The 12,915-nt window shown below is 43.2% G+C and overlaps 1 protein-coding gene across 5 annotated transcripts in view; it reads right to left on the reverse strand.

Annotated features, from left to right (window-relative positions):
* The window catches only part of LOC138288169 (golgin subfamily B member 1-like), a 379,608-nt gene that overhangs the window by 327,603 nt on the left and 39,090 nt on the right, over window positions 1-12,915 (reverse strand). For all 5 annotated transcript variants that reach the window (XM_069229484.1, XM_069229482.1, XM_069229483.1 and 2 more), the window contains one exon: window positions 10,241-10,411. In XM_069229484.1, coding sequence (XP_069085585.1) covers window positions 10,241-10,411 — 171 coding nt within the window. The remainder of the gene's footprint in view (window positions 1-10,240; window positions 10,412-12,915) is intronic.

The following is a 12,915-nucleotide window of genomic DNA, read 5'->3' on the forward strand; positions in this document are numbered from 1 at the left end:
GACCACCCAAACCAGGATTTAGGGCAGTGTCAGTGGGGGACAAGGGTGAAGGTGGCTAGATAGGTCGCTAGATCAAGACTGCCTCATCTTGCAGGGGAGGCCTCTCCTACAATGAAGAAATATAAATGTCTGCTCATCCGTTGCAGAGTCATGTATCTGGCATGGCTAAAAATTGCCTGCTGGTGTCACAGACGGTGATACTTGGGTTCAGTCATCAGGTGGTACCAGCATGTTTGTTTTGTGTGTGCATGTCAGCCGCAATGGGGAACAGACTTAACTGGGTTGAATTACGTTGCATTGTATCTTGGGGTGAAGCGTGTTGACGGGGAGTCACAGACAGAGGACAATCAGCTAACAGTATCCTCTGTTTGTGGGGTGACCTCCAGTGGGGGGGAAAGAGTACTGTCTAGAGGGCCAGGTGGCAATAGAGCTGGCTAAATCTGATGATTGAGATTCTTCAGCTTCTGGGCTGGGACTGTGCATAGTATCAGTAAGGGCAGCAGCTTCTTCTACCACTCGACAGCACTATGCAATTATTTGTTCCAGGTCAGGGGCTGCTTGTGAGAACCACCTGGTTTTCTGCTTGGCCCCATGTCATTGTCATTGCCTGCCCGAGGTCAGGGGTCCGCTCCCGTCTGTGTTATGTTGCGATTCGGCAGTTCAGACACCAGACGTCTCCAGACAGTTCCGTGCATCTTCCAGGGTATTTAAGAAGTGCGTAGTGCCTTTAACAACAATGCGCAATCTTGCTGGAAAAAGAAGGGAGTAATGCAATTCTAATTCCCTTAGCCAGCACTTCACAGCAAGGAAGGAGCCTTGTTGTTTTTGTACCGCGATTGTGTAATCTGGGAAAAACATGATTTGAGCGTTGTCTACCTTCACTTGAGTTAGTAACGGTGTTTCTCTCAATACTGAGTCTCTATCGCAGTAGTGCAGAACAGATTACCATGGAGCAGGAGTCTGAGCCAGGCGGGGGTCTACATGTTGAAACTCTGTGTGCTCTCTCGACTGACAGGAATTGTGATAAAGCTAAAAGCTGCCGGGGGAGGAGTTCTCTCAGCCAGTTCGCTACATATTTCATTGCGTCTGACCTTTGGCACCCTCGGGAAGACCCAACACTCAAATATTATTTCTGTGGGATCTCCCCTCAGTGTTTTCAACGCGCTTCTCCAGCATTGGCACCTGCTCTGACAGGGACCGCAGAGACGACTCCATGCTGTGGACTTTTGGAGGTCATATCTCAACGGTTAGCTCAGTTGTTGGCACTTTGTCTGTGAGTTTCCGGTGGTCTGCGCGTACCACGGTAAGATCTGTCGCAAATGTGTCAGTTTTCGCTTTCAGTAAGGATCTGGAGCGTTCAATTGCCACCAATACAGCATCCAGTTTGCCTTTCAATGAAACAGGTCTTTCAGTCTGATCCCATGTGTGTGTCGAACGCAGTCGACCCATGTTGGTTGTGACAGGTTTGTATTGGTTGAGAAGAGGAGTGTTCAGTCCTCTTCACCAGGACCTGCTTGTTGGTGGCTACAATTATTAAGCACACCACAGCACAAGTAGTCCTAGTAGAAGTGCCTTCAAGTGGTCAGATAGTGACTAAGATCAGCAGGGCTAAAAAAAATCTACTAGGCCACTCGCAATGGCAAGTCATTTTTTTATCAGGTTGAGCTATTTTTACTAGGACTTATTCGCCTCTTCTGATGAGTTGACAAAGAGTGGTTGTGTTGTTCTGTCAGAAAGTGGAGGAGCAATAAAATACACCTTTAAAACCTGTTCTTGTATGTCACATTTGTTCTGTGTTCACAGGCAGAGGTCAAAAGTCAGTTTGTCTTAAAATTAATTTTCCTTCTGAATGCAGAGTTCTAGGATTTTGTAAGGCGAACTGTTTGCCCTGCTGTTTAGGGTGTGAAATAAAAGGCAATAGGGTGTCAGGTTTTTCCTAACACACAACGTTTAAATGACTAAGTCAACTGTGCAAACATTTCAAAATCTATTTCAATGGTTGTGAAAGCCCATTTTTGTACTTGTGTGATTAAAAAAATATTTTTATAGGATGAAAACAATTCAGAACACTTTACATGTTGATGTGCAAAGGATGTGTTTTCTGAAACTCAATTTCCACAGATTATTAATACCCTATACTGTTTTATCAGTAAAGCTGCAAGTTAGTGGAGAGGATTTGGGACATTTCTTTGAAATTTACTGTGTCTAGATTACAGTATGCTACTACATCTTGGTTTAGTGATATATTTATTAAAAGTGAGTGTTTAAACATAAACGGAGAAACACTCCTGCCCTGATGGCAATGCTATTAGTAAACTAAAAGCAAGTCATGGGTCATGTGTCCCCTATATATGGGCTAGATTCTTGTGATACATGGAGCAGACTTTAGTCTACTTAATCAAACAAAAGAGGTATTTTTGTACTGCAGAAATGCTGAGCTCACATATTTGAAGGTGCAATCATATGTGAGAATTAAGAAAAAGATGACTCTGTAAACTATTTGCCTAGGATCACACAATTTGAGACCCGATTATGGGTCAAGTTCATTACAGATAGGTCGAGTAGATTATTCAAGTTACTTGACCTGCAGGCCTGGTAACATTTTTATGATTGTTTGAGGCCTGTTCAGACACACGCCATCTCTACAAGGATGCCACACAGCACTGCACGAGTTCCTAGTCCACAATGGCCACCAAAGGTGCTGCACCAGAAGGCATGTCAGGTTATCTGGAACAGGTTCACCTCCAGGTAGTGTGACCACAGCTGTGTACATGTCATACCAACAAGTTTTAGGAGGTTATAAATAGAAGTCAGGTCGTCGAGAAAGCGCTGCTTATATGGTGACAGCAGTCAAAGCAATCAAGGTAGCCAAGGCAATCAAGTCACTGCCTCAGGGTTACTGTGCAGTACAGCATCCCTGCATGAGCTAGACCACCCCTAGTCGCTCAGCAGAAGTCTCACAGCTGCTTTCCCACCCAGCCTTGAGCTCCGAAACATGGTACCTGCTCCACAACAGATTCTCCTCGTCAGGTTGTGTTGTGTTGCTCCATGGGTCCGAGCTATGAAGGCAGCAGAAGTGTGTCTAACAGTGTGTAGGTTCAGGGAGGCGGGGCTACATGTCCAATGTGGTGTAGGATACAACTGTAGGTGCAGCGTGCGATGGACCCGGTGATTCACACGTTTTGTCCCCCAGATTTTCGGCAGGGAGAGACACTGTTCCAGTCTGCCCTGAGGTGGGAGCAAATGAGTGCCACACCGACCAGTGGGTGCCGCCGCACAACTCTCACTCAAATTAGAGCTCCACATCTGCTTACACGGGGACGTGGGGCTTCTAGCACAGTCAGGAAATTTCCTCAACACACGCGGCCCAGGTCTCAATCCGACCTTCGTGGACAGTGCGCAGCCGAGCCTCACCAGCAGCGCGATTCACTGGCCTGTTCAAATGCCTACAGTTCAGCGCTGCTGCAGTATGGCTATGGCGGGACTCAGATTGCAGCATCAGGGCCGCTACACTACCTGCCTCCTCTGTGATCTTAGCAGCTGATCACCGCAACTCTGTCAGCTTACTTGGTTGTGAGACTTTTGAGAGCCAACAAAGAGCTGATCAGATTTACACAAAGGCTTGGTCCTGTAAACATAATACATAAGGGCTCTTTTGCCAACTAATCTGTGCAATGGTCTCTTCGCGACCGAGTCCAGTTGACTGAAGAAAACCGGGAGCTCTATCGTCAGAGTAAAAGTAAGAGTATCGTAAGAGTGGCACCACCGTATAAAAGAACTTAGAACTGGGTCTAAGATTAACTCTGTCCTTGTGGATTTTTAAGAACGACTCTTCTGTAGTGAATGGTTGCATTTCACTAATGTATCTGAGAAAGGTAATGGTTATCAGTAAGGCCTCCTTCAGGAAAAGACCTTAAGGGGGAATGATTGCAGAGGTTCAAAGGGTGGTGCCATGAGATTGGTGAGGACTACAGTGAGATTCACACAGGAGCCACAGTCACTCTAGTGGGTAAAACCCTCTTCAGACCCAGCATGAAGGCCTTAATACCCAGATTTCTATAGACGGAGGGATGTTCCCTATTTTACATGTAGGCTCTGACTGCAGCTGTGTGCAAGTGAATGGAGGATTTGGCAAAACATGCTTCTTGGAAATGCCAGAGGTAACCAATAATGTCCTGTACACTAGGCTTTAAATGGTCTAGATTCTTGGAAATATAGTAGTGAACGAACATTTTCCATTTGCAGCATAACAGACCTGTGTTATGGGCCATCGGGCTTACTTTAAAATACCCATACATTGTCAAATCGCTAGGTTGAGCTGACCGGGATCTGGATGCCCGACTTACCCTTGCCTTTGTGAGAATAGCCACTCGGTAGGGGTGATGGAGATGGCCAGGAGAGTGAGAGCTACCAGAGTAATTGCCAGTGATGTTTTCCTCAATTTCCTTACCATGTAGGGAAGCAGTAGTAAAGATGCAAAGGCATAGGCAAACATCCTGGACTAATTCATCCATAATATATTGCTTATGGACTGTGATAATGGGTACCTGGAGAGACAGTTTTGAAATGTGAGTTTTCTTTGGTGGTAAACAGGTCTATCTATGAGACGCTCCAACATTGTAGGTATCTGTGTATGACTTGCAGGTGGATTTTCCATTTGTGGACTTGTCAATGCGATCTACAAATGCTATGCAAAGGTGTTCACCACACCTAGAAGATGTTTTGTTTTGAGGTGAGTGGCCAATGCCAAATTCTCTGTGTTAACTGAGAAGACAGAAGAATGTAATGTGTGCAACCCTGTTTCTACAGGAAGTACTTGACAGTCATGTGGCCAGCCTTTATGAGGACTACTTTGCCCCATTTGTCTTGCAGGAAGCATTTTAGAGATAACTGAATGGCTAGCAGCTTCAGGTAGTTTATATGGTGACCATGTTGCCAAGATGGCCACATTCCCTGCACAGTAATGTCAAGATGGGAACTCCACCCTGTCAGAGAGGAGTCTTTTGTAAGGGGCACTTGTGGTACAGGTTTGCAAAGGACCTGCCCTGCAACAAGTTGTTGCTATTCCAACACTGCAGGGAGAAGTGAGCCAACACTAGATCTTCCCACTGACCCTTCACCTGGGACCAGAGAACTGTGAGACGCTCTTGCAGGGGGCGCATATGAAGCCTTGTGTGGGAAACAATGGAGAAACTGGAGGCCATCATCCCTAGCAAAGCGCACTACTGTTCTTACTGTTAGCTAATGATTGGGCTGGAAAAGATTTAACAGCTGCTGAAAGGCCAATATTCTCTGCTTGTCAGGATAAGCTTTCCCTGAGACTGTGTCCAACGTGGAACCTAGGAAGGTTTAGATCTGCAGAGACTGTAGGTGGGACTTAGTGGCGTTTATGGTAAACCCTAGTCTGTGGCACAGGAACACCATTTTGTAGGTGAGCTAGCCATTGCAGTCAGCTGCTACTTTTAATCAGCCAATCATCAAGGTACAGAAAGTCATGTATGGCGTCCCTTCGGAAAATGCGCAGCCACCGCCACTAGGCACTTTGTAAACACTCTCTGAGCCGTAGTAGCCCCAAAAGAAAGTACTTTGAATTGGTAGAGTTGCCCACTTACCACAAGGCGAAGATAAAGCTGCTAAGCAGGATGAATGGGTATGTGGAAATAAGTGTCCTTGAGATTGAGAACTGTCAGGTAATTGTGCTTATGAAGGAAGGTTACGGCATCCTGCAGATTGTCATGTTGTAGCTGTTGCGAGGCCACAGGTCAAGGATGGGTCTGTGAGAGCGGTCCTTTTTTGAGATAAGGCTCTCTCTACGGTGTTCTTTTAAAGGAGGATGTGCGCTTCTTCCTGAAGGAGGATGAGGTGTTCTTTGCCGAGAGTATCTATTGTATCTGCCTCCTAACTTGCTGGTAAAGAAACTGCTGCTGACTCTGGTAAAGGTGCAGTTGTTCAGGCTCCTCCCCTGGGCTGCTGTTTACAAAAGAAGCCCCTGTAAATAGTGGTTTCGAGAGACTCCATTGACTTTGCTGTGTCTGATTTAAAAAAAAAAAAAAATCCAGAATCTCATCAACCAGAGGTCCTGAAAAGTTACTCCATGTCGAATGGGAGGTTACAATGTTGCTCAAGTTTGGGCTTGAACCTGGCGATAAAAGCCTGGACTGGCATCTGAATAATATTAGAATTAATGCCCTGATAGGCTTTGTCTGCAGCAACTAATGGAAAGAGAATGCTGGCTCTATGGACAGAGAATGCTGGCTGTAGAGATGAGTTTGCCCTCAAATTCTTTCTCCTCCCTTTATTTTCTGTACTCCACCAGGAGATGTTTAAGGAGTTCTTGCGTGTCCTTCCTATCGTATCATGAGAGGAGTACAACAGAACTGGCTATTCACTAATGGGTTGCTACTCCAACTGCTACCATTTTGCCTGCAGTGCGAATATTTTTGCTCTCCTTGTCTGGAGGAAATGGGTCACTGGTGGCTTGGGCAGAGGTACGCTTGCAGGCAGTGTGGACCACCAAAGAATAAGGAGGAACCTAGCTCCTGATGGATACGAGCTCACTAGGGGAGTTTTTTTTTTTTCTTTTCAACCCTTAGGGTCACTATCCCGCTCCGTAAAAATGACCTGGAGCAGATTTTATCATGCCCTTCAAAATAGGGAAAAATTGTGCAGTGCGCTCTAACTTAAAGAGCATCTCCACAAACAAGATGTCGACGCTGAGATCTTGCGCATTGAACAGGCGCTTCTGTCTGGCACTGAATTCTTGTTGACAGATCAGTGCGTCAACATCATCGGCTACAAGAGTTCAAAAAAGGCCTGCTAGTCGGTTTTGATTTTAGTATCGATGGAGTCTTGTGCTCGGGTGCAGATGGAGCCTTTGGTGCTTGCTTCGGGTGTGAGCAATTATGCTTCATGCTCTGCCTTGGGTGGAGACTTACTCAGTTCCAAAGCTTTTGCAGCTGCTGGCCCGAAGACAGCAGAGGACCTTATCTTTCGTCCATCTCAGGGTTCGACACAGACTTCTTCAGGAGCAGTTCTCAACCTTGAACTGGGCTTTCTTCTGGGACTCCTTGATCAGGGATGTGCACGTCAGCGGCCGGTGGTATACTCATGACCTGAGGAGTGATTTTGATGCATGGGCCGCTAGTCTTTGGTGTCAGCACAACATCCTCCACTTCCTCGTGGTCAGAGTCCCTGGATGACACTATCTCTGAATTGGGTTCCATTTGTGCAGCCATGAGACCCAATGGGCTGGCCTCTTTATGTTCTTCGGTGCCATGGGGATCCTCTTCCCCAAAGATATCAGGAGTATTGGTGGAGGTCTGCTGCTACATCCTCGGGGTGCCCAGCGCAGCAACCTTCAGCACAAGAGTGTCTTCTTAGATCTGAAGGCAACCACAACACACAGGAGTAGTCATTGTGGTCTGGGAACAGACACAAAGTACACACTTTGTTGTGGCCTGTCCACAGGCATTTTGAATTGCATCAAGGAAAATTGTGAAAGGGTTCCAGCAATTACGCAGCATTCTCTGGCAATGGAAGACTAGAAATAGCACTCGGCCCTCGAATGGCACAAGACCCTCGATGCCAGGGGCTCGACAATGGTCATCGGTGCTTCAAGCATCAGGGAGACGAACGGAAAGAAGCTTACTCAAATCCAATGGAACTGGATCAATAAGAAAGAGAACAGGCCGACAGAACGTATTCAGAACACGAGGATAGAGCCCACTCATTAAAGGTTGGAATCAGATGGCTGTAAAAAAAAACACTATCTAACATGGAGCCAGTGTCTTTGTTCAAAGTACACCAACAGGAGGATTCATGACATCTTGTGACCCCTTGAGACTTTTTTGAAGGAAAAAAACTTGCAAATGTCAGAGTCCAACACTAGGTGGCAGGAGTATGCAAAGCATATGTATCTACAGCCACACATCCTATGCACATACTTACTGCTACACTGAGGGGGGAAGGGGGTCTCTTCTCAATTCACAGCAATCCAGTGCATAAAGGAATTTGGCTGATGAGCTCAAAATCTTCAAGGACATTATCCCTGAACACACAATAAAATAGCATTACAACAACAGGGATAAACATTCTTAACATGGTGAAACAGCAGCTAACTATTCTCCAGAATATTTTTATGGCAAGTTAACTTTAAACAGTACTGCAGCTGAACTTCTTGCCCAGTGTAAAATTGACAGGCTCTACAAAGTCCCTCTTTCAGGGATTGCGACTCATCAGACAGCAGCTTTTAACTGTCTGTACCTGAAAGGCTCTTGTGGCCCATTCTATAAAAGGTAATTAGAGTCTACTCATTGATTACCATTGGTTGGCTTTATAATCACAATAATTTGCTTGCTTCTTATGTGACAACATGTCTTCCTCTTCTTGTGTTTATCCATCCCATGCAGCATGCCCATATAACTATTGTTTTTACTTGTATTCTTATACAACTGATATTTAGGTAACTACTTTTTCCTTTTTCTTTCAGCATTCCATGTTTTCTTGCTCTCTCTTTGTGTGCTGCTTCCCTAAAAAAAAGAAAAATACTCCCCAGTGCTTCAAGCAGCTCCCTCATTCTCCCCCCAATAACTTCTGTTACTTTCCCTACCCCTCTCTATAATTTGTTTTAGCCTTCCCTCAAGCCTCATGCGCCACAGTTGCTCCCTTCCCCACTTCCATTAACTCTCTCTCTGAACCCGTCACCAGCTCCTCCGTTGCTCCCCAAATCCCTCGTAGTCTATAACTTTTTTTTTTTTTTTCACTTTTTTAGGAGGGGCATGCAGCTGTCGTTTTCAGCCTGAAGGCTCTGTACTATGAAAAAGTACTTTGCGCTCATTAAATTAATTCATAAATGAGCCCTGAAAGAAAGCAAGAAAGTTCACATGACTCAAGAATATGAACTCCAGTTATCACCCAGGCAAATGCAAGGATCACTATAAGCATGGCTAAATTAACCCTGTTGCAATAGATGAAGGAAGGGTTAATTAAAAATTATACCTTGCTCCCAGGGTTAATCCTTAAAAAAACACCACATTTGAACATGCAGTGGACGTTAAATTGTATATTTTGAATTGCTCTTGCCGTATTTGCAAACGTGATAAAAATGTTTGGTGAAAATAATAAACTATTTCAAGAGGTAAAGCCACCTGCAACCATCTTCCCTGCAACACTCTTCAGTCTCCTTAGGGACAAAAGGGAGTTCTTCCCATAACAACGAGTATCTTATCATTGATCTGCTGGGGGAGACCCCAGGATGGCATTAATATCTGGTTTAGGCATAGGCAGATACTTTCATTGTGCCCCTGCAAATAAGTACTAAAGTAGCATCTACAGAAAGATTTTCCCTCACTTACTTGTCTGCACACACTTAGGGAATAATGAGGCCGCCAGTAGCGGCAGTATCACAGTACCTTTTTTCCCCCCAATGCTACATAGCATGAGAAGTCACCAGTGAAGTCAACAAGTCACAAAAGATGAAACAGTGCTTGCTACCAAGCAAGATCAAATCTGTCAGCCATCTTCAAAGTTGCTTGTAGCCTAAAAGATAAAGCGTGAACCAGGCAGGAAGTGCAACATTGCAAACTCAACTAAGAAATGTACAGACCAGTTAGAATTAATGAAAGTCCAATAATGACCCAAACATATGTACACCATGTGACCTGCAAACAGATAACAAAAGCAGCATCTATAGAAAGGTTTTTGGCATTTCACCACTTATTAAGGAATTTCTAGCATTCTAACACCTGACCTACAGGACTGATTTTTGATTTACAGTATCACTATCCTGGATAAAAACAGTGATCATCACAAACTGCTTGCCTTGCTAAAGCATTTATTTCATCTAGCTATGTTAAGTATAGGCACTGTTCATTGGTCATAACATATTATCATTTTCTTAGAGTAAAAATTAAAACTGATACCCTGTGTCAGAATTAATCACTTTCTTTTCAACTCACTGTCCAATGCAAGGGTAGCTTTATGTCCCTAATAATTTTAAAGCCACACCACACCAGGGCATATTTAGAAGAATGTGCGTAGCCTGTATGGACTGGATTTTTAGCAAATCATTCCAGAATCCCTGTGGTTTTTATGGAGGGGCTTTTCATATCATCACATGCTAGAGATATCCTAACTCAGTGAAATTATTTAAAAGGAACATTTGTTTTGAGCAAGTGGTTTCTCAGTCGTAGGGCTTTGAAAAACGTAATGTCATTATGAAATGAGTCCCGTTCACTTCTACCTCTTGGGATTCCGCGGCAGACACAGGTATTGTGTGTTTTGAGCTTTCAACCGCAAGAGGCACTGGTGAAGATTTCTTCAGATCTTCAATCTGCTTGTTCAGTGATGCCACCTTTGCCTTGGCCTGTAGCTTCAGTTTTGCCAGTTTCACATCTGCCAGATCACGCTCTTCCTGTGGAATAAGAGTCAACAATATGAGTTATAAATGTCTTGCAATTACTCTGAGGTATTATCACACTCAATTAAGGGTTCTCATATTCATCATGGCACCCAACGCCCCATCCCAGTGCAAAATGCATGTTGCAGTGCTGTGCCTTATATCAGTATAACATCCTCAGCTCAGAGAAAAGAAAGGACACATTTATCAGAAAATAAGTAAAGCTCACTTTAAGAAGAACTGAATCTGTTTCAGAAACATAAGGGTACCTTTTTTACGGAAGACATGCACTTTCTCCCTTTTTGCAAAAGTGGAAAATCTTGAAAAAAACCATTATCTCAACATTGTTTAATATATGAAAGGAACTGAAGTCACTGCTTGAAAAATCTGTCCTTTTCTCTCCCCTTTCTGGTTAAAGGGCACTCTGCAAGCCTGCTCCGCTAATTGGCACCTGGTTTACCAGACATAACCAATATACAATGTTAAATAAGGAATTATTAAGCACAATTTATCAGATCAGTCCTTAGCTGGTCTTAGTTCACAGTCTCTCTCCACATCTGTTTCTCCCCAATAAAGTCATAAAAAGGTGATGCCAACAATGACTTCTTCCCCTGGGTACGATGTTGTAACCAGTAAACACAGTGGACAACTGGAAAATCAATTAGCCATGTGTTATTTTTGATTTGCCACTTAAACCTGTTGTAAAGCAATGTAACTTTTACTAAAGGATGGCCTGCACTATTACCTACTGTGTATGCACATAGCACAGGAATTCAGTCATCCAATTGATGGTACAGCAAATAAAAATAAGTCCATTTATATATACAGCATACGTGTGCACGTCAAACTAACAAAAACGACTCTATGCTTTACAAATCAAAGAAGCCATACTTATCTACAATCTGAGAGTAAGAGACAGCATGCATTTGGTTATGAACCATTTCCACTAGCTGCGGGCCAAATTGTACGTGCACCCCAAGTTGCAATGTCTGGTGCATTTTGAGAACAAGACCTTTTGGTTATAGTAGATTCAACAAGAAATCAAATTCATTTATCTTATGCAGACTTTCCCTGCGGATTTTTAGGGGCCCTGCCTTGGCATTTCAACTTCAAGCCTAAACTTAGCTAGTTATAGGTTTTGATAAAACTTTCAAAGAAAACTATCAAGACTTTCAATTAATACTCTGGAATTAATTACATTAAACACCTAAAATATATATATTTTTAATTATAAATCATAAATTATTAAAACTTTGCAGAGGATACAACATTTTCAGCACTTTCTAGGCAGATCTAAATTTAGCTAATACAAACGTTTTAGGCAATACCTTACACAATTATCTTTTAATGCTGGTCACAACAAAACAACATGTTTTAAATCTAATGCATCACTATGGAGAAATAAACAGGAGATATAAACAAGTTATCTTCTCTGGATAATTTTGCCATTGTCCCAATATTATCTTTAAAGTTAACACATCAGTGTTAATTTAACAGAAAACATACTCTTGGGGCAATTGGAACGGCCATATAATTTTGACATCTAAACTTGGTGACTGTTTGACACAGGGTCCTCAAATTTTGTATTCTTGCTCAATGAAACAACTCATGAGTAAATATATGAGTTGACAGTCGCAAATGCTTACTTAAAGAGATGTTAGTTTTTTGTTGACCAAAATGTGGGGGTGCTAGATGAATGGTAGTCGGATAGTAGGGAAAATTGTTCTAGTGCATATTTCATTATGGACTCCATCCATCTTTTTATAAGCTACTCCTGCAGCTGTATCAGGGTGGGTCAGGCTCAGTGCGAGCCAGCACGTATACAACCAGCTAACGCATTTTCCAGGACCCCTCGAGTTCCAGTTCTAAATTCAATGCTTCCAGAGATATCCTGCAAAGGGCAGATAGACACTTTCTTCATAGCAAACCTTCTGCTACATTGTATTCGCCCATATCAATCATTTGCCAAACAGCCCAAACCATAGAGTAAGATGCACAGGATTTTTTATTCTTAATAGGCTTACTAATTTATTGCTTGTACTTACCAGAAAAAAAGTGTTAGCCTGGTCCCCACCTAAAGGGCACAAGCTGTCCTTTGAACTCTATCAGAACCACTCTTCAGATTACCATTATTTTTGTTTACATTAATACTAAGAAATTCTGTTCACAATATTGGACTGTAACAAGACTCCTCTGCATCCTAGATGGAATTGGACCCAGTAGCCTAGGTTATCCATGCACATTAATAGTTGACAATCATAGCTACTTAGCCCAGGCAAAACACTTCAGGGGATACCTGAGCACAAAATGGCGAGATAAACAGGGGTACCATTACAAACCCCTACCTTAAACTATTCTCAGTCAACATTATAATTGCAAGCTCATGCTCAGACCCAGAATTAATTTATTTTATTATCTTTTATCATCCTTACAGGCTAACTAGTAAGCAACACAGCCAATTGTTTGTCTCCTGCATAAATGTATGTTTTCCAAAACTTAGGCCTAATAATAAACCTCTG

Source organism: Pleurodeles waltl, chromosome 4_1 (genome assembly GCF_031143425.1).
Source record: "Pleurodeles waltl isolate 20211129_DDA chromosome 4_1, aPleWal1.hap1.20221129, whole genome shotgun sequence".
Lineage (NCBI taxonomy): Eukaryota > Metazoa > Chordata > Amphibia > Caudata > Salamandridae > Pleurodeles > Pleurodeles waltl.